The 22,955-nt window shown below is 35.4% G+C and overlaps 3 protein-coding genes across 3 annotated transcripts; all 3 read left to right on the top strand.

The window, feature by feature from the left end:
- The first annotated feature begins 1,546 nt into the window (after window positions 1-1,546).
- Window positions 1,547-2,575, top strand: LOC122590935. The gene has a single exon (XM_043763111.1). The coding sequence runs from the start codon at window positions 1,547-1,549 to the stop codon at window positions 2,573-2,575; it is 1,029 nt and encodes a 342-aa protein (XP_043619046.1).
- A 10,315-nt stretch (window positions 2,576-12,890) lies between these two features.
- LOC122582410 (AT-hook motif nuclear-localized protein 10-like) lies at window positions 12,891-16,926 on the top strand. The gene is made up of 6 exons (XM_043754804.1): window positions 12,891-12,969; window positions 13,285-13,882; window positions 14,755-14,855; window positions 15,250-15,381; window positions 15,851-16,012; window positions 16,242-16,926. Exons 2-6 carry the CDS (start codon window positions 13,342-13,344, stop codon window positions 16,467-16,469), a joined length of 1,164 nt encoding a protein of 387 aa, XP_043610739.1. The 5' UTR covers window positions 12,891-12,969; window positions 13,285-13,341; the 3' UTR covers window positions 16,470-16,926.
- A 3,007-nt stretch (window positions 16,927-19,933) lies between these two features.
- LOC122585412 (increased DNA methylation 3-like) lies at window positions 19,934-22,539 on the top strand. The gene is made up of 3 exons (XM_043757547.1): window positions 19,934-20,035; window positions 21,592-21,971; window positions 22,073-22,539. The coding sequence occupies exons 2-3, from the start codon at window positions 21,677-21,679 to the stop codon at window positions 22,309-22,311; spliced, it is 534 nt and encodes a 177-aa protein (XP_043613482.1). The 5' UTR covers window positions 19,934-20,035; window positions 21,592-21,676; the 3' UTR covers window positions 22,312-22,539.
- The last annotated feature ends 416 nt before the right edge of the window (window positions 22,540-22,955 follow it).

Genomic DNA, 22,955 nt, shown 5'->3' with positions numbered 1-22,955 from the left:
AAGCAACTCAATAACTAACTCAGTATATACAATAATTTGGGGGGTTTCATACATGGACTCATCACTAGTAAAAACTCCAATTTCATATTCTCAAAAACCCTAATTCCTAGTAAAGAAGGGAAATTAGGTTTGGAAGTAATTACCTCAGGGAATACAAGACCAAATCAATACTTGAATTTACAAATTTCTCCTCCCCCTTTTCCCTGAAATAGTCGACCACCACCACCACTAACTAATCCACACCCTAACTTGTAAATTCTTGAATGATATTAGATTATGGTTCTTGATGAGTTTTTGATTTGAGATTAGAAGTCAAGTTTGCATGAATTGAGATTGGATTGAAGAATCAAGGAGGATGAAGAAGATATTGGAGTAAGTTAGGTGATGGAAGTGAAGTGGGAAAGTGGCTGGCATTTTAATGTGATGCCACGCCCCTTTTTACTTTTTGTGGGTATTTTACCCGTTATCCGTTAAAGTTCCAACTAAATTAACCCCATATCCAACAATAAAATATTAGGAACTTATTTTAATATCAAAACTACAAAAAGGGTTATTTTATTACCTTAAAATTATTGGGGTGTTACAACTCTCCCCCACTTGGAACGGTTCACGACCTCGTGATCCAAGCCATATGCAAAGACGGATAGTACACTAAAACATCATGTTCGGATTCCCATATACAATCGGACATTCTTCCATGCTTCCATAAAATCTTGTATGTTCTCACCGTCTTGTTTTGAACTCTCCTAAGTTCTTCTTCCACAATGGCGATAGGTTCTTCCACATAATTCAATTTGTTGTCCACTTCAATCTCCTCCAAAGGTACATAAGATGCATCTTCAGCGAGACACTTTCTAAGGTGTGAGACATGAAAAGTGGGATGAATTCCCGAAAGCTCATCGGGCAATTCTAAACGATATGCAACTTTGCCAACTCTAGCAAGAATCTTGAAAGGACCGATGAAACGGGGACTCAACTTTCCACGTTTTCGAAATCGTAGGACGCCTTTCCATGGAGACACTTTTAACAAAACACGATCTCCCACATCGAACTCAATCGGTCTTCTTCGTTTGTCCGCATAGGATTTTTGTCGATCTTGGGCCGCCTTAAGTCTTTCCTTAATCACATCAATCTTCTCAATTGTCTTCAAAACCACTTCCGTATGTGTATAAGAAAAAAAAAACTTTCGTGTTTTCAAGTTATCGAGTCTTGTCGTTTCAAGTGGTATCAGAGCCAAGGTTTAAGGGATTTAGGTATTCCCTCATGTAGAGAGTGCCTAAACTTAAACCTTAGTTGAGACTCGACCTTAGGTATTAGAAATTTTATATGGGACCCGAATATGTGTTTGATGATGTTAGCTTATGAACTTGCTAGTATTAAAGCACAATAAGAAGTCGGCCTTATTGTGATTGAAGTACTAACAAATTTATAAACCAACCGCATCAAACTTTGGAACGGTCTAGTATAAAGTTATCGGTTTTGGCTTATGACTCGTAGAGAGAGATAGGTTGCGTATTTAAATCGATTTATTTACTCTTATTATAGAATGACGGATCAACATCATGAAGAGGAAGAACACGATCGACATGACGAAGAGGAAGTTACCTTCCTGGAAAATAGCATGGACATTTCTGACCAAATTGGAAGGGCGTTGGAGAAATACACTCCACTTTTACTCAAAAGGCTAAACCAAACAATGGAAGGGGCTATGAATGATCATATAGCCCAGATGATTAGAGAGGAGGTGGCTCTAAATGTTCAACGGGAATTTGAAAAGATAGATGGAAACGGGAAGGGTAAGAAGGACAATGAAGATGAGGAGGTGGAAGTGAGGGGGGAGAAGTTCCACAAGAAGAAGTTCTCTTTTAAGGATTTTGATGTGTGTCACCCTCCTGAATATCATGGTGACCGCAACCCCATTGTTTGTACCAGATGGGTGTCGGAGATTGAAGGGTCTTTTTGCACCAGTCAATGCCCTGAAGATCTTAAAGTGGTGTATGCTGTGAGCATGTTGAGGGATAAAGCTAAGAGATGGTGGGACAATTTATTGTTGGTGAAGAAGGGAGCACTTGATAACGTGGATTGGCCTGAGTTCAAGGTCATGTTCTATAAAGAATTTAGATCAGAGGCGGAGGTGACTAGGTTGAGGAGTGAATTCCTCAATGATTCTCAAGGAACCCTTAGTTTGATGGAGTTTCGTGCCCAATTTCTTGATAAGGCACAATTCTGTCCCGAGTTCTTAGAGAATGAGCAATTGATGAAGGAGCAGTTTTATATGAAGTTGAAGAAGAGTTTGAGGGAGAGGATTAGTTTACGTCAAATGGAGTCTTTCTCCATGTTGTGTGATGTGGCTCGAGATTACGAGATCGAGCAAACTAAAGTTGATGAGAATGAGGTGAAGAGAAAGTATGATGGGGATAATTCACCGAATAAAAGGTTTAAACAAGATGGTGCTTCCGGTAGTAATACCTTTGGAAGAAATGCTCCCTTTTGCAAAACTTGCAAGAGAAATCATCATGGCTCGAGTAGGGAGAAAGCTTGTTACAACTGTGGGAAGACGGGCCATGTGAGTTGAGATTGTAGATCGAAGCCCCATAAGCCCCTCATTTGCTTTAAGTGTTTTGAAGAGGGACATATGAAGAGCTCGTGTCCTAAGCTAACCGAAGAAGAGAGACAAGAAGAACGAATGAGAGAAGCAGAAAGAAAGAATGCATTGGCACACGGTAATCAACGGGGAAGGTCCTTCCAACTTACCGTGGAGCAAGCTAAGAACGCTGATGACGTGGTTACAGGTACCTTTCTTATGTATAATGCGCCTATGCGAATTCTTTTTGACTCCGGAGCAAATAGATCATTTATTGCAACTAGGATGATTCATGTTATTCCTATGCCTAAATCGAGTCTAGTTCATACCTTACAAGTTGAGGTCGGGAAAGGGAGGACGGAGATAGTAAAAGATGTGTATAAAAATTGTGAAATCAAAATTGTTACGGAATCCTTCCAAGCTAACTTAATTCCCTTCCCTATGGGAGAATTTGATGTAATTTTGGGTATGGATTGGTTGAGCTCTTGTAATGCCAAGATAGCGTGTGATGAAAAGGCGGTTTATTTGAAAACCTCTAAAGGTGAAGACTTGATAGTATATGGTGATAGAAATGGGCGTCTTATACCCGTTTGTACTTTTGCCCGTGCCCGACGTTATTTATCTCATGGATGTCATGCTTACCTTGCTCACTTCGTTGATGTCAAGAAGAAATCTCTATCTATTGAAGACATCTCTATAGTTCGTGATTTTTCCGATGTTTTTCCTGACGACTTGTCGGGTGTTCCTCCCGAGCGGCAAGTTGAGTTTTCTATTGATCTTGTTCCGGGGGCTACCCCCATTGCTAAGGCTCCCTATCGATTGGCACCAACGGAGATGCAAGAAATGATGAAGCAACTCCAAGAGTTACTTGAAAAGGGGTTCATTCGCCCTAGTAATTCTCCTTGGGTGCACCGGTACTATTTGTTAAAAAGAAAGACGGAAGCATGCGCATGTGTATCGATTACCTGGAGTTAAACAAGGTGACCATCAAGAATAAATATCCATTGCCGAGAATCGATGACTTATTTGATCAACTTCAAGGAGCTTCGTATTTTTCCAAAATAGATCTTCGTTCGGGTTATCACCAACTCAAGGTACGTGATGAAGATATACCGAAGACCACTTTTCGTACTCGTTATGGCCATTTTGAATTCGTGGTCATGCCTTTTGGTCTTACAAATGCTCCCGCGGCATTCATGGATCTCATGAACCGTGTATGCCGTCCCATGCTTGATAAATCCGTTATCGTTTTCATTGATGATATCCTTATCTATTCTAAGAGTTCATCCTAACATGAAATACCCTTGAGAGAGGTGTTGGAAACCTTGCGAAAAGAAAGACTCTATGCCAAGTTCTCCAAATGTGAATTTTGGCTAAGGGAGGTACAATTCCTTGGTCACATTGTTAGTAATGAAGGAATCAAGGTGGATCTGGCAAAGATAAATGCGGTGATGAAATGGGAACAACCAAAGAACCCATCGGAGATTAGAAGTTTCCTTGGTCTAGTGGGGTACTATCGTCGTTTTATACAAGATTTCTCCAAAATAGCCTCACCTTTGACCAAGTTAACTTGGAAGAACATCAAATTTGAATGGGGAAGTGATCAAGAAGTTGCTTTTCAACAATTACGGGAGAAGTTGAGTCAAGCCCCGGTACTTGTTCTACCCGATGGTATGGAGGATATGACGGTGTATTGTGATGCATCATCAAATGGGCTTGGGTGCGTGTTGATGCAAAGAGGAAAGGTCATTGCCTATGCCTCAAGACAACTGAAGGAGCATGAGAAGCGTTATCCCACTCATGATTTAGAGTTGGCGGCGGTTGTTTTCGCTTTGAAGATTTGGCGCCATTATCTTTATGGAGTCAAATTCACCATCTATTCCGATCACAAGAGCCTTAAGTACTTCTTCGAGCAAAGAGACCTTAATAATCGGCAACGAAGTTGGCTTGATCTTTTGAAAGACTATGATTGCGAAATTTTGTATCATCCCGGAAAGGCAAATGTTGTGGCGGATGCGCTAAGCCAGAAAAGTTCACATCATTCTATCATCATCTCCCCATTATGGGTCTTAATCACTAACGATTTTATGGAGCAAATAAAAGCCGCTCAAGAAAAGGCTTTACAGCGGGATGCTAAGAGGGAAAGAATTCAAGGTCAAACGCAATATTTCACCAAGGATTCGCGTGGCCTTACCCTACGCTTTGGAAGAATTTGGATTCCTTTCTCTTGTGAGTTAAAGCAAGTTTTACTTAATGAAGCTCACAAGTCCAAACATTCTATTCACCCCGGTGCTACCAAGATGTATCATGACCTAAAGGTTGATTATTGGTGGCCCAGAATGAAGAGGGATGTGGTGAAATGTGTCGAAGGGTGTCTAACTTATGCTCAAGTCAAGGCGGAGCATCAAAAGCCGTACGGTGTGATGCAACTATTAGAAATCCCTAAATGGAAATGGGAGGATATCACCATGGATTTTGTCACCAAATTGCCCAAAACACCTAGAAACCAATTCGACATGATTTGGGTGATTGTTGATAGGTTGACGAAAAGTGCCTTGTTCCTTCCCATTCGCGAAGCATCATCATCCGAGGTTTTGGCAAAGATATATGTTAAAGAAGTAGTGGCAAGGCATGGAGTTCCAATCTCCATTGTGTTGGATAGGGATACTCGTTTCACTTCTCACTTTTGGCAGGAATTTCAAGAAGAAATGGGTACAACTCTAAAGTTTAGTACCGCTTATCATCCTCAAACCGATGGCCAAAGTGAGAGAACTATCCAAACTCTTGAAGACATGCTACGGGCGTGCATCATCGTCTTTGGTGGGACTTGGGATCTTTACCTACCATTGGTGGAGTTCTCGTACAACAATAGTTACCACTCAAGTATATAAATGCCACCATATGAGATGTTGTATGGTAGGAAGTGTAGATCTCCCATTTGTTGGGGAGAAGTGGGACAAAGAGAAATTGGTGGTACGGAAGTGGTTTTGAAGACAATTGAGAAGATTGATGTGATTAAGGAAAGACTTAAGGCGGCCCAAGATCGACAAAAATCCTATGCGGACAAACGAAGAAGACCGATTGAGTTCGATGTGGGAGATCGTGTTTTGTTAAAAGTGTCTCCATGGAAAGGCGTCCTACGATTTCGAAAACGTGGAAAGTTGAGTCCCCGTTTCATCGGTCCTTTCAAGATTCTTGCTAGAGTTGGCAAAGTTGCATATCATTTAGAATTGCCCGATGAGCTTTCGGGAATTCATCCCACTTTTCATGTCTCACACCTTAGAAAGTGTCTCGCCGAAGATGCATCCTATGTACCTTTGGAGGAGATTGAAGTGGACAACAAATTGAATTATGTGGAAGAACCTATCGCCATTGTGGAAGAAGAACTTAGGAGAGTTCAAAACAAGACGGTGAGAACATACAAGATTTTAGGAAGCATGGAAGAATGTCCGATTGTACATGGGAATCCGAATATGATGTTTTAGAGTACTATCCGTCTTTGCATATGGCTTGGATCACGAGGTCGTGATCCATTCCAAGTGGGGGAGAGTTGTAACACCCTAATAATTTTAAGGTAATAAAATAACCCTTTTTGTAGTTTTGACATTAAAATAAGTTCCTAATATTTTATTGTTGGATATGGGGTTAATTTAGTTGGAACTTTAACGGATAACGGGTAAAATACCCACAAAAAGTAAAAAGGGGCGTGGCATCACATTAAAATGCCAGCCACTTTCCCACTTCACTTCCATCACCTAACTTACTCCAATATCTTCTTCATCCTCCTTGATTCTTCAATCCAATCTCAATTCATGCAAACTTGACTTCTAATCTCAAATCAAAAACTCATCAAGAACCATAATCTAATATCATTCAAGAATTTACAAGTTAGGGTGTGGATTAGTTAGTGGTGGTGGTGGTCGACTATTTCAGGGAAAAGGGGGAGGAGAAATTTGTAAATTCAAGTATTGATTTGGTCTTGTATTCCCTGAGGTAATTACTTCCAAACCTAATTTCCCTTCTTTACTAGGAATTAGGGTTTTTGAGAATATGAAAGTGGAGTTTTTACTAGTGATGAGTCCATGTATGAAACCCCCCAAATTATTGTATATACTGAGTTAGTTATTGATTTGCTTATGTTAAAATTTAATTAAATGAGAAGATTGGTAGTGAAACTCCAACTATGAAAAATGGTGATTTTATTAGTAATTGAAATAATGATCATGATGATGAAACCTTGGAATTTATATGAAAAGACTTGTTAAATAAGTAACTCGATGACTTAGTGAAATGGGTTAGAGGTTAGAATGCTAGTGAAAGGGTTGTTGAGCTATGTTGAGATAGCTAGGAAAGTGAACATCTTCTTATGTATGCATTATGATATATGATAGGTTGAAAGTTTGATATTGTGCTTTTGCGGTTATCTTGATTATTTGTTGTTTCTACGAAGGAGGTGAGTATACTTGCATATATGTATATTCGTCGGGTCAATTACCAATCATGTTGAGTGAGTCCATGGTGGTAATTGATTTGGTGTTAAGTCCCATGTTTATGGTTGAGTTTGATTACAAGCCTAATTGGTAGCCATAGGCTCATGTGGAGCATTTGTTATTGTTATAATTGTTGTGATTGTAATCATTTGCTTATATAGATCCATGTAATGCCTAGCCCAAGGGTGAGTATTATGGATATGACACGACGGTGCCATAGTCCATATGCAACAGTCCCTTGAGCATTGCCCTCCTTCGTTTATATGATATTATGCAAGCAATTCACTAAGCATTCGCTTACCTTTCAAATGTTTACCCTTTTGATTATAGGTGGTTCCGGAAGAAGGAACTAGGTTTGCTTGTCTTGAAGAATAGAGAACGAAGTTGCTAGGGATTGTAGATAGTTGGAAGGTACTTTGGATATTCTCGGAAGAATAGCATAATTTGGTTAGAAACCTAGTTATCCCTCTTGACTTTGGCTCATGGTACATTTTGGTTGTTATTGGTCATATTTTGATATGTTTTGTAAATGGTCATGTTCATGTCTTTTGGCGTTGTTAAAGATAGTTGGTTTGGTTGTAAGATGTCAAAATAGGTAATCGACCCATATGGTTGTGTGGTCGTTCATGGACCAAACGAATTTGACAAATATGAATGTTTTCGGGTTAACTCTCTTAATTTCAATTCTGGAATGTAATTTGCTTATAATTTTGTTTGTGGTTTGAAGGTTTTGGTTAAATCTCAAGTGAGTACATTTTTGATGTTGCTGAACTATGGGCCACTACGGCGCAGTGGAAGAGGTTTTGTCCACTGCGACGCAATGGAATCGCACGGCCAGACTTTCCTTTCCTTCCACTGTGGCGCAGTGGGAGTGTGTCAAACCCACTGCGGCACAGTGGGGTTCTTCCAGTTTTGGTCTGAGGTTTCCCACTGCGGAGCAGTGGGAGTACTCGACCTCACTGCGGCGCAGTGGGGCATGTGTATAAAAAAAAAAAAACACTTTTGTGTTTTCAAGTTATCGAGTCTTTTCGTTTCAGGTATTCAGCCACTTTGCCTGTTTTATTTTAATATATAAAAGTTGGGGATGAAGTTGCCATCTTTATTTGCATGTAGAAATTGTTGTAATTTGATTTGATTTTTCATGAGGTAAAGAAACCAGATAGAATTGCGAGTTCAGTTTTGAGTTTCACGGGTAAAGTCAGTCCGATTGCTAACAATGGAAACACAGAAGTTTACACGAATGGTCGTTTAATCACAAAACTTGAGCTTAGAGTATTCAAGGTCAGTTATTTCATTCTCCATTTCACTTCCCGGGTTTTATAGAGGTGGTCAAATGGGTACGCGCTGGTGGTTGTGTGATGGGTCAAATAGGTTCTGACCAAGTTCATATTTCCTTCTCTAATTAAATTTAGCGAAATAAGTTATACGAATCTATTTCCTGTAAGCTTACTTCGACTTTGTTATGATTGATTATACAGGTAGATAGATTCTCTAGCCTAATACTCTTTTTCCTTTTGCATATGAATGTCATATAAGTAAAAAAAAAAAAAACAATTTTTCATTTCATACATGAGATTAGGCCATCAACCACTCAAGTAGCCAATCCATATAATTAGAAATCACTAATAGTTAGTTGAAGCCTTATAATAGCTCACAATGACTGGCTTTATACTTTGATCTGAAATCCATGATTACTGGGTATTACATCATTTAGTCATATTCATATCTTATTGTTATTAAAATTTAATTTTATAGTAGGTCATTTCTCATCACCATCTGATTAGTAGGCGAGCAATGCAACCTTGAGGCTGAAAATTATTAGTAGAGGTGATATTAAGCATCATTAAGCATTTGGAGTGACTGCTAAAAGATTGCCTATACCCCTTATCCTCTTGTTTATTGTGTACCACACTGTCAAAATTTACCGGCACTTAGCAATCTAAATCTTTCATATTTTAAGATATTTATAAGACTCACTGAAGATTATGGTGGAACGTTCTATATACTATGGAGATGTTTGACTTCGGGCCATTACTGGTTTGCAACGTTCTATATAAATCTTAATGTATTGCCTATTTTCTTTTGTGTCCAATAAATATATAACTGTTCTTCTATCAATAGGATAATTATCCATTGTGACTTAGAGTGTTGAAAGCCTATTTAAGAACCTCATTAATCGTAGCAGCTCATCAGATGGAAAAATCATGAGCAATGGCCCTTCATGCCTTCAGTTCTTATGTGGATTCAACAACTTTATTAAATTGCCTTCCAATTGATTTTGTGCACAGGAGATCACCATTATTTTAGATGATATCTATGTCTTCTTCAGGTTCCAGTTCTGTGTTGAGGCATCCAAAAGGTACATCAAACTTATTTGAGTAGATCACTCGACAACACTAAGCTTAATTTTAATGGTTCTAACAATTCTATCTACAATCTCAGGCAATCCATTGAATTTTTGAGAACCGAAACTGAGGATGCGGTATCGAGGTTGTACGATATAATGCAAAAACAGTTGATTGCCTTTAGGAAAGCAAAGCATGAGAAGGATCAAAGCCTAAAAGACAAGGATGAATATTGAGGTTCCCTTCTTTGTTCTTTATTACTATTGTTTCGTAATAAGGCTATTATTTATTACTTGGCTAATTATATTTGTCTTAGATGCTAGCAAAGAAAATAGATACGCTGAAAGCTATTAAGGTTGAAGCTAAAAAGATGAGAAGGGAGGTAGCTGGATCGAGAAAGAGATAGCTACTAGGGTGTTAACAGAGAACAAGAAAACATGGCTAAGATTCTGAATTGAAATTTCTTGAGTGTGAGGAGCGGGTTGTATCTTTATGATCCATAATTTCCAAGTGAGTTAGTTTTGAAGTTTCAACAACAAATTTTGGAACAGAGAAATTGTCGGTTTATGTGGTATTCCTATGTTTTGCATAAATGCCTTACTTTTGTCGTGATGCTTTTTCTGGGTTCTTGACATCTTTGTACGAGTATTACATCTTGCTACATATGGTTAGATGACAATTTGTACCGATAAAAAAAACATGCTTTGTTTGTTCGGTATGTGCATTATATAATTAAGTTGTTTTCGTTCTTAATTTAAGCTACATTGTATAATTAAGCTGTCGAAATATAAAGCTTTATGAAACAAATTTCATCAACGATTAAAAAACCGACAACATAATATATGCAAACAATATATTTCAAACTCGACGTGCGTAGCACGGGTTTTTAAGCCCTCGTATACTCAATAATCCTACATCTTCCATCTTGATTAATACTTAAGCTCATCTATTAATGAAAGTTCATAAATGTTATTTTTAAATTTGATTGACATCAAAAATAAAATGTTTTCAATAAAGTGAGTCATACTCAATAATATATTCAATCTTTTTTTTCTTCTTATAGCGTATGGATATGAACCCTATATGCGAGACCAACTAATAATTTGTTGTCACCTAAAAAATCTCCTAATTATTTTAAAGCAACTAAAAAGAGATTCTTTAACGAGAAAGAATTTAGTTTAGATGCATGATATCTATCGAGAAGTTTTTGCTACTTAATCATAGATGATGGAATCATCAAAGATTTAACCTTTTCAAACTATATATGTAAGTATGTAACTCACTAGAGGCCCCAAAAACAAAGAGAATATATCTACAAACGAGATTTCAATCCCCAATCACAACTTTTTTTCATGGGTAATTTTATAATTATTATTAATAAAATTTAGATCTATAAGCTATTACGAATACAAAAAGGTTACCTCGTAATGTAAACTGCAAGTAATCTTCAAAAAATAAAAGCTCATAATACGTTTATTACGTTATTAGAAAGGTTTGCATTCTATTTCAGTATTTTTTAGGAGTAATGTTGGGTAACTCATTATTATTATTATGTATAGACGAAGACATCCAACTCTTATGATCCCATATTGGTTTCAATAAACTTTTTTATGCTTATCTCATGCTTATATATTTTTTAAATTTTTTTTCTAATAAAATATAAGACACAAGTTATCTTAATTACTGTAAGGATAAGGAAGTATAAATATACATAATTCTATGAAATTTATTTAAGATATAAAAATAGATGTATTAAAATTTTAATTTTATTTTTGAATTGAATCTTTAAAACACTCAATATAACTTTAAATACTTAAAATTAGATTATGAGTTTTCTTTTCCATTAACATTAAATCAAACTAGAGGAGTAGCCGCATAATGTTGCGGCGGTTGGTGGTGAGGCGGTGGTGACAGTGACAGGTGGCGGCAGTAGTGGCGGTAGCGATAAAAATGTGATTATTTAATGTAAAAATAAAAAGATTAAAGAGTAAAGATATTATAGTTGTTTAAGTATAAAGGTATTTTGAGTATAAAAAGGGTGTTGAATTTTTTAAAATAAAAAAGTTAGTTTGCTTTATAAAGAACGAAATGTGTACTCTCACAATGCGGCAGCGGCAACGGGTACGGTGGTGATGGTGGCGTTGGTGGTAACGATATAGTTCTTAATCTAAAAGTAATTGATGTAAATAGTAGTGTGATTATTTTATGGTTAAGGATGTATCTTTTGTAAATAATTTTATCAAATGTATTATAGAGATATCTGGTGAAAATATTTAAATCAATGAATAAAGGAGATAGATAGTTTGGATAAATATGGTTGGAAGATATTTTAGGGATATATTGGGTAGATTTAGTGTGTGAGTTAAGAATGTTTTGAAAATTAAGGATATTTTAAAGGTATAGAGTTAAAAAGGCAGGAGAGTACTTTGTTTTATAATAGAGTATAAATTAGAGATTATATATGTATATATATTTATATCTATACTACATCTTTACAGAAAATGCCCTCTTTTTATTTTAGGTAATTCTACCTTTGAATTATCAGATTTATCCTTGACTTTTTATGTTTTGCCCTTAATGAATTATAATTTACACTCTAAACCTTTATTTTAATAATTAACACTTTAAGCCCTTATCTTTTAAACATTTTCACTATCATAATTACATCAACCTACACCACTTGACCGCCACCACCACCAATAGTACCATCAACGATACCACTAGACCTCCTTCTCCATCCACCGGCGCCGCCTTGCACGAGTACCATACTCGTATAAAAAGAATAACCCTCATATTAAAAGTTATATGTGAGGAAATGTTCAAACTACCCTTCATTAAAAAACTCTCCCTCTTTCATCACACATGAAACTCTCTCTCAATCTCTCTCTCTGTCTCTTTCATTTGTACTTTGTTAATAACTTAATGATATCTTGCTGCAACGTGCGAGTAACATGCTAGTAATATACTAATAAAAATACTTAAAAGTTTTAATACGGTAGTATAACTTGTGGAAAAGAACAATTAGTACAGCTGTGGTTGCAATGACCAATATAAACTTTCCATCATATAATTTATGTTATTTAATTTAATATTTAATATATGGATAGATATACATCAACATTATAAAAATTAAAATAATAAATTCGATAAAGGTAATAATAATAAGGGAAATGAAAATGAATAAATCATTTAATTATTACAAGAAGATACGATAAAGATCTTGTTTTACAAAGCAATATAACGACTTCTTGTTCTCTAAACTAATATAAAAAGGTCCGTAAAAGAAAAGTCATTACAAAGCGGATTTTAATTTCAAAAACCCTCAAAAATACTCACCCAATTATTTCTATTTATTACGAGTACTATTAAATTAAAGTAAATTAATTAAATTATTATTTCATAACATTATTATTAATTATTACTGTATTATTATTTTAATACTCAATTCATTTCTTTTCAATTTCCCCGAACCCAAGAAATTGCTTCTTTTCTCTATAAATTAATTAATCCTCCCATAATTTCCTCACCAAATTTCCTCATATATTTATCTGTAAGTATATTTCTATCATTTTAGTTTTTTTTTTTCTTTTCTTATTATTATTATTATTACTATTACTATTATAATAATTATAATTTTTTTTTTAATTTTATATATTTTCAGTAGCTGTAAATTCTAAAGAAAAAAAAAAAAGAAATTCATTTTTCTGAATTTATCGTTTTTTCTTTACTGTAAATTTTAATTCTGGAAGTAAATTAGGGTTCTTAAGCTATATTTAAATTTGTAATTAAAGTTAGTTTATTTTGTAATTATGTTAGTTTAATAGCTATAATCTTGTTACTAATGTATATATTAAATTTTTTCCAGGTAGTTTGTTGAATCTGTATATATTTCAAATATATAGATACAAATAACTAAATCTATATGCAAATGAACGGATCTGAATCTGGGAGAACATATGAACCAGCTATAACACAGGCACAGCCGCAGCCGCAGCCGCCAGTGAGTAACGCTCAGATACCGTACGCTCCGGGCGTTACAGGCGGCTACGGCGTTGCCACCGATGTTATGTCTAGCACCGGTGGTGGTGGCAGTGGTGCCACTGCAGGTGGCGGTGGTGGGTTCCACCGTGGTATTAACATCAATGAGCACGGTGGCCATGGACTTGTTGGCCACCGTGACGAGTTGATGGTTAAAAAAAGGGGAAGGCCAAGGAAGTATGCACCGGACGGGACTTTGTCTCCTTCCACCGCAGCCAGGGCGGCAAAATCGAGTCCGGTCAGCCTCGCCCCGGCCGCGGCGTTAAACGGAGCTTTCGAACAGCGGTCACCACAGTCGGCTCCGCCGGTGATATCTGCGGCCCCGGTGAGCTCGGTTCCTATGGAGGACGGGCTCGATTCGGTTAAGAAAGCTAGAGGGAGACCTCCAGGTTCAACAAACAGGAAACAGAAAAGAGAATCTTTCGGTATATATATAACTTTTAATCTATGAGTCTTTATATGTATGTATATAGCTTGTTTAATGTATTCAGGTTCATTATGTGCAAATTTGAGAGTTGACTTTTTATCTGTACCCCAAGTGTTTGACTTTTGAAATTTTCTGTTAAATGAGATCCATAAATATGCTGTTATCCATGTGATGGTGGAACATGGAATGTTTTTTTTGACTTTATATGATTGTATATGGTGGGTTCTGCTTCTGATTGGTACCTGTTTGACTTGAGCTAAATCTGATATTTCACTTCTAATATTCTCGCGTGTTCGGACCTCATTTTATTTTGACTTTTCTTTTGACACCGACACACCGTGATACTGGAATACTGGATTGTGGTTAAGATTCATGCTAAAAAGACTTCGCATATGTTTTTACTGAAACTGTGGCTCTGATAGGTCATTGTTTGTTTTATTGCTAAGGTAGAGAACTGAACAAAAGTTATCTTTTTTCATCATCTGTCAAACACTGTTAGCAACCCATGATTCTATTCTATCATCAATGTTCATGCTTTTTCGATTTATATGTTTTGGGTATGATACTTTTATGATCAATGAGAATGATATTCATATAGTAAGATATACGAGTAATTTTTAAATTTTGTGTTATGTTTTTTAACTTCGTTTATTCTTTCTATATATACTAGTCTGTAAACAATTGGTTCTTATTACGTTCCTAATTTAACACATCCTGAATACGGCTCATTATTGGGACAGTGAATGTGCCATTGGCATTTATGAATGCACATTTGATATTGAATTGTAGATTACTTGGCAAGTTTTTATTTGATACCGTAATATGTGACTATTATGTCTCTTATTATCATTGGTTACTTTTGTTTTGTAGTACCAGTTGGAGTTGGGTTTACTCCACAAGCTGTATTCGGGTTTACTCCACAAGCTGGATCTGGGTTTACTCCACATATTATCATGGTGCAGCCTGGAGAGGTTAGTTTTATGATCACTGTTATCTTATTGCTTAATGACATCGGCTTTATAATTTCACCATATTTTTTTATCTTCAGCTACTCCTGAGCGTAGAACTAAGATTTCAATGACATACTGTCTGTCTAGTTTATATTATCAATAAATTCCTTAAGATGTGTCTGAATATCAACAGAAGTGTATATACTTTGAAAATAACAAATGAATTGTATCCTTAACCTCGGAAGACTTAATTAAAATACATCATTACATCATCTAAATGTGTATATTGAGTTTGCAAAACATGATAGTAGTAAATACTACAAATGTCGTGTTAATATCATTCATTACTAGTCGATTATTTTCATTTTGAACTTAGTTTCTTCTACGCTCATGTTCAAGTTCTATGGATTTTCAGGATGTGCTTAACAAGATCATGTCATTCTCTCAGAATGGACCAAGGGCCGTATGCATCATGTCTGGCATTGGTGTCATAACTAATGTGACACTTCGTCAAGCCGCAACTTCTGGTGGAACTGCAACTTATGAGGTATGTGGGATTCTTTTTTTTTTAGAAACACAAATTATTCACACATTCATACAAAATTCAACGATCACAACCTAATAGTAGTATTGTTAATAACATATTGTGTAAACAGGTTCATGCATAGTTTTTTTTGTCTGATCATCAATAATAGGGGCTGTGGTTAAAAAGTGATAATTTTTTTACATCTATAGTTGTTTATGATATGAAAAAAATAAGGTAATAGACTCTTTTGTAACCCCTATGATCATTTCAAGGCCAGCATGGAAGAGATAAATCGTGCAACACCTTTTTAAAACTGTACAACTATTTTTTATCTAAAAGAATGTTAATGCTACTTGTATGTTACTTAATATATAATAATATAATCTAATATGTTCATTACATATTATCCCTTAATGGTCTAACATATCATATTAAATCATATTCGGATGTCTTATATTTCTTCATCTGACTGTATCCCTATCTTGTGCAGGGACGTTTCGACATATTAGCTCTTTCTGGTTCATTTGTACAATCAGAGTTGTATGGTCAGCGCACAAGGACAGGTGGATTAAGCATCACATTGTCTGGACCAGATGGTCGTGTTTTTGGTGGTGTAGTAGCTGGACTCTTGATTGCCGCATCTCCTGTTCAGGTATTCCCTAATTATATCAAACTTTCATAATTATCCAAGTTTATGTCCATTGTGTGCATGTCTAGGCTTTAATATTTAGTCCCTGTAGGCTTTGAATGATTGTTAATGCGGAGTATAATTTTGGGTAGTAAGTGTCTGACAATGTTTTTTGCCCTGTTGATAATAGCTGTCAGTTAATCTCACAAAGGTGAAAATAAGTGTACTTGTTTTCTTATATTCTTATGTGCAGGTTATTGTAGGCAGCTTCCTTCCTGAAAACAGTAAAGAATCCATGCAGGCTAACCATGTAGAACCGTTGAGTGTTACACCGAAGGTCACCCCAGCCAGCCATGTCGCAGGACCAAGTAGCTCACAGTCTCATGGGACCTTAAGCGAGTCATCAGGTGGACCCGGAAGTCCATTGAACCGAGGTAACGAAAGTAGCCCTCGGGGGATGGCAAACATGCCATGGAAATGACCTGTTCACAGCTTCAAGAACTAGTGGACTTAGCAGCAGAACGTATAAGGTATAATTGTAACTTAGTTGATCTACGTAAGAGTGGACTCCTGGCATGTATCTTCCAACATAGTGAGATAATCTTTTTCTTTTCCAGGGTAGTATGATCAAATCCAATGCTATGTACAAAATAAAAAATTCAAGCATGACATAGAAGTCATTGTAGCATTGTGTCATTGAATTTGGTCATAGCCCAGAGTTAGGAATGTAGTCATGGTTAGACCAGCTCCCCAGCTCCATCTTTGCCTTTAGTTTGTTATGCATTGTGGTGTGCTTAGATCTATTATATGCATTTTTAACAAGAAAGGCATCTTTGTGACCGCGTAAATTATATTTACTAGCATTGTTTGTTAGACTAAATAGTGATTAATGTAAGTTGGAGGATTATAGTTCTATAAAGGGTGTTGCATTTTTGTAATACTGTAATGTATGTGTAGGGAAAGAGATGGATAAAAGGGTTGTACATCTTGCTGTTGGAGTAGTACGTTTTATTATGAATACATGAGGGTTGTGGCCTTGTAGGGGTGTGTGTTTTGTGTGTTGGTTTTGGGAGAAATGTGGATCTTGCATGGAGGCCATCATTATTTTTTTTCTTTTTTTATATTTTAAGCTACTTAATGTTTTAAAAACCTTACTTCGTATAATTTAGACCATTATCGATTGAAAACAAAAAAAACAATCTAAACCACCAACTAAAAAGCTTTACATGATATTTTTGTTAGTTTTCAAAACTATCTTTGATGAAAAGTATTTATTAGTGGTTTTTAATCTTTTTGTATTATTATATATTTTTAATTATTATTCTATGAATAAAATTGTGTTAGGTTTTTTATTAATTCATGTGTTTTGGTTTTTAACTTTAAAGTGATAATTATATATTGTTAAGGTCTATCTCTTGGTGTCATGGTTAGAAGAAAAAATAAACGCCTTTGAAGTAATTTATGTTATAGTAAAAAGTCAAAACATTAGGGATGTTTTAAGTACGAGGAGTGGTTTTTATGATAAATTTGACGCTTTCAAAATCATCCACCTCATTTTAACCTTTTAACTTTCTCAGCCAATTCTCTTGTCTCCTAATAACTTTTACGGGCGCTACAAAAATTCTTAACTATCAAATTTACTTTTTTTTTTTCTTTTTTAAACTAAACTAAACATTTTAAAATATGAAATATAACATTTTATTATTAAGGATAATTTATATTTTTCGTCCCTGAAGTTGGCAGGTTTTTCATTTTTCGTCCTTAATGTTAAAAAATTACAATTTTAACCTTAAAGTTGGCAACATTTTGCAATCAAGGTCATTTCTCTAGACGACGTTTGTTTTTTGCCGTTAATGTACACACGTGTTAAACACGTGAGGGTATTAATGTTATTTGTTTGTGCCAACTTCAGGGATGAAAAGATAAAAACGTGCCAACTTTAGGGACGAACTCTATATTTTTACTTTTTATAATATAAATTTTAAAAATAAATATAAATAATAAATAAATTTTTTCTTCTTCAAGTGTACTTTTTAAACATTAAGGACGAAAATTGTAATTTACCCTATTATTAAATTAGAAACTAAAACAAGAAAAATGCATTGCATTATTATTTCTATAAATAAAAAAACTACATACTACTAAATTAAGTCTTTAATCGGTTGAGTTGCTAGATCATCGAAGTATGTCAAATTTAGACCTATTACCCAAGTCTTCTACCCGTGGATAAGTCGGGAAGGATAGGTGAGATGATGGGTTTGCCGGGTGAAGATTGATTAGACATTTTAGTGGAATGTATATGAAAGTGGATGTGTTTATTAAATGTTTGTTGTGGTTTTTGAAATAAAATAAGATATGTATGAATATAAAAAATGGGGGTTAAATTTTTTTTTAGAAAAAAATAAAGAGCTAATGGCTATTTTCGTCCCACACTTCCAAAAGCAACGATCATATCATGGGGTCTTCCCCCATTTTTGATATTATGGTTTGCGGCTTCCCGACCCTCAACCAAACCATTCACTCATAAATTCACAATCAACGGCGGTGTTGTCGCAAGTTTCAAACATAAAATTGTGCTACACACTGACCACTCCTACCCCCTAAAGTCTATTCAAAAGCTGGTCTTCATGGGTTCTTTCAGGGCTTGTCCTCGAGGAGGACGCGGTTGACATAGCCTCACCGCTAATCGTAAGAACGTGTCATGTGGAAGAAAAAGGATGAGAGGGGCTGGTGTCGGGGTTAAATCTTTATTTTTAAATTTTTTAAAAATGGTTTATCTTGTTTTTTTTTATATATATGTGACTAATTAATATACAGAGGAAGTGGATGTGAGGCTGTTTGACACCCTATTTGGGTGGAAAAAACCCCTCACATATTAATTTTTACTACATAAAAAACATGATGACCAATCATTTATTTAAAACATTAAAAGATTAGCATCTAAGTGATTTTTTTTTTTTTTACTTAAATTGGATGCCTAATAGTCCATCTTTAATTTTCCATTAAATATTACTCAATATAGTTAAAATATTGATGCCAAAAGATGACATAATCTAAATTTTGGAGATCTTTATTTCTTCTTTAGTTTTGCTAATTATGAGATGTCATAATAGGATAAAATGATATATCTTTATCATAAAATTTAAAAAGCATGCTTTTTATATTTAAAGTTCTTTTTTTTTAATGTATGTTATTGATAATTCTAAAGGTTGTTAATAACAAAACTTTGTTTTTTTAATCATTATAAGTTTTTTTATATGTTTATAAGCTGTTACTTTTTAGGAGTAATCTGAGTTTAAATCTTGTTAAATTCAAAATTGAATTTAAATAGTTGATTTACCTTAACATTATCCTTTATTAAGGATTATGTAAGTACCAATTTAATACTTCCCATCCGTTTATTTTTAAAGGGATTTGCTAACTAGTGCCCCTAGTGCATTAGTTAAGAAGCATTTAATGAAGTATTTATTGAAGTCTAACATTCTTAAAATATAGAAATATGTATTAATTATTCAATTAAAAATAAAAATTGTTGAGTTAAATTAATACACATTAAATAAAATTTTTGATTAATAAAGAAATAACAAGTTTATTAAATGCTTCTTAACTAGTGCACTAGGGGCACTAGTTAGCAAATCCCATTTTTAAAAGCCCCAATGTCATGTACTGGTATATCATTTTACAAAGAGAAATGATATTCGTACCACCGAAATTGATTCATTTACCACACAGTACAAATATTGCAGCACATTATACATTCAGTTAATGCAAAGTTGTGGTAAATTAATTAATTTTGGGAGTACTAATATCACTTCCCTTTTACAAATATTTACTGAAAAAAAGGCCAAACACAAAGAGCATGTAAATATTTCACACAGTTTCGAAGTGTCAGCAGTGATCCTTCCTATCTCATTAAATTAACTATATCAAATCACAACTCGTTTTTTTTTTTTTTTTTTCCATTGCCGGCCACATGTTTGATGAAATGCTCCACCGAAATCTCCATTTTGCCAAGAACAAGCCTTTTCTTCCTCAAAATTGATTCTGGTAAAACCCTTTTGCTTCAAATGCATAATTATGTTGTGGGTTTTATTAGAATTTTGAATTTAGATATAGAATGATTGATTGCATGTTGATATTGTTTCATGGGCCATGTCTAGATTTTGTATAAAAAAGAGATTAATTTTTATAGATCTATGTAAATGTATATAGTTATTTTTTTACCTGCCTAAGTTTGTTAGAATTTGTGGGTGTTTGCTAACATGCTTTAGGTGCTTAAAGCTACCAATTTTTAAAGGAAGATATATACTAGCATTTAGAAAAATGCCTTCTTTTAAAGGAAGATTTCCATGATCATGTTAGATGGCAAGCCAAATTTTACTTGTATACAGCGGCCTAAGCGGGTTCTTTTTAACCTGGGGCCGGTTGTAGCTATTTTCTTGGACACGTGTCGAACTCGTAGATAAATAAGACTCCTTGGAACTAGGCTATTGGTGGTGGTTTATTTAGCAAAAACTCAACTTTGCCATGGCCTCCCGCTACTTTTGGCAAACATAACATGCATCAAAATATCAAAGTTCTAAGGTTAAAGTGAATCCACTTGTATTTGACCTTATTTTTACACCATTGTTTTCATATTGTGCAACTTTTTGAGCCTAGAGATATCAAAGTCCTATTGTTATTGAACATCCGCATCAGTTTAGGTTATCAACATGCCACATCTGCTTTCCATACATCCTTCTCACAAATATTTTTTACCCACAAGTACAATAACATATTCATCCTTCCTACAAATATCCAATTTATATACATACAATTATTATATACATACACACACAAACCCCTCTCTTTTCCTCCTTCACAATCCTTCCCTACAAACACTCATAGATGGACACCATCCATGTCATCACCCACAACAACACTCTCCTTATAAACATCCTCCACCTCACCATGGATTTCCCACAAACATCCCCATTGGTGGATGATTTTTTTATAGCTCAATGTTGGTCATTTTAACTTTAATTTAGTACTTGATGTCTTGATGATTTAGGGAAAGATATATATATGGGTTAACTTTCATATTGAAGGATCTCTCTCTTAGATTATAATTCGTCGATATTCTTAATGTTATCTTTTGTGCTTTTTAGATGCGTTAATTACCATATAAGGTATATAAATGTATGCAAGATCAGCCATTTCCTCATTTGACAATCAGGAATGATAGTTAACAAACATGGAGTTTTGGTCTTTCAAAAGTTGAGTTAACTACATCCTAGTACAGGATTGCTTAATCATTTGTCATGCCGGAATGCTAATGTGCATTGCTGTCACATCATATTTTCTGCAAAAAGTTCACCTGAATTTTTGATTAGCTAACAAAGATATTGAATATCTTTGTCATGGTGGTACCTTATTAGTCGCTTCAAAATCTTCAAGGCCCGTGAAAACTAGCATGTGTTTTTATAACTGTCTTATAATTTACACTCATGGCTACAAGCACCAATAGTTCAAGATTTGTGTATATACTATGTTGTTATCCTAATTTTGATTAGTAATCAAAAATTTATTTTTTATTATTTAATGACATGGGTACCTTACAAAAGGAGACAAGAAAGATTGGATCAATCACTTGTTGAAGATTATCTACATTTAATGTGAACCCAGTACTCAATTAAGTTGTTGACAATAATGCTTTTGAAGAACTCAGTGGAGACAATGACAACTGAAGATTCAAATGAAGATGGGACTTTACCTACTTTTGAAGATAATTACAATAAAAAGCAGAGGATTGATGATGGACCTTTTGTGATGCCCCTTATATCAATTCCTAAGGTGGAAGAAGAAGGTTCAAAAGCTTCTATTGTATTGTCTGGAACGGCTAAAAAGGGTGAACTAGGACCACCTATTGGAGCGTTTGACATCGGTATTAGCAAAAGTGCATATTTTTTCCAAGTCGCTCTACCTGGTGTCAAGAAGGATGCTGGTATGCTTTCTATCCTTTCTGTCATTCAGTTGCTTTTCAACTGTAAGTTTTATGGGGTGTTTGCATGCGAGTGATCTAGCATATCATCTTTGACTTTGCAGGTCAATTTAGCTGTGAGATTGAACAAAATGGGATGGTTCATGTCAAGGGAGAAACATCCACAGGTGGTAAAACAGTCACCAGACATTCTCGAGTATTTGAAATGAAATTTCAACAGCAATCGCCTCCTGGACCATTTACTCTATCGTTCACTCTCCCAGGACCTGTGGATCCAAGGCTGTTCTATCCAAACTTTCGATCAGATGGTATTTTTGAAGCCATTGTCATGAAATGCGAATAAATAAATTGTGTCCTATCTGCATGCATCTATAAGTTCCAGTGTTCCTTTTTCTACTTTTCAACTCGTATTGTACAGGGATGAAGATGAAAATGTGTAGCTGCAAGTGTTTAAATGTGGCTTGTTAATATGTTTAAGATGTTTAACCGTATTCACAGCAGCTTCTGTTTCTGGTTATTCTCCAACAAATTGTCTTTCGTCCTGTTCAATGTCAAAGTTGAAATTACAACATTTTATAGTATCACTAAGCACGCTTAGGCATGAGCATAGGTCAAAACCCGGCCTGACCCGTGCAAACCCGAAACCCAACAGTGCAACAAAATCGAACACGTGAACTGGCCCGTTATCCTATCGGGAGGGTTGGTTCACACAGGTTCGGTTCTCAGGTCTAAGAGACATTTGTTCATCACGCGTCAAAACCCGGCCCGACCCAACCTAAGCCCCCCCGTGACTTGGCCCGTTACCCTACCGGGCGGGTCGGGTTCGGGTGGGCTTGAGCCGGGTCTCTGGTTTTCGGGTCATATGCTCATCTCTAAGCATACTACCAAGGTGGCTTAATTGTTAGGAGTCTTGTTTCACATTTGAACCTTCCTAGATAAACATCTCGGATGTGGTTATGAATATGGTCAAAAACGGCTACCGGATTA

The sequence above is a fragment of the Erigeron canadensis genome, chromosome 1, assembly GCF_010389155.1.
Source record: "Erigeron canadensis isolate Cc75 chromosome 1, C_canadensis_v1, whole genome shotgun sequence".
Classification (NCBI taxonomy): domain Eukaryota; kingdom Viridiplantae; phylum Streptophyta; class Magnoliopsida; order Asterales; family Asteraceae; genus Erigeron; species Erigeron canadensis.
The sequence above is the reverse complement of the archived record's forward strand: the minus strand, read 5'-3'. Positions and strand labels throughout refer to the sequence as shown.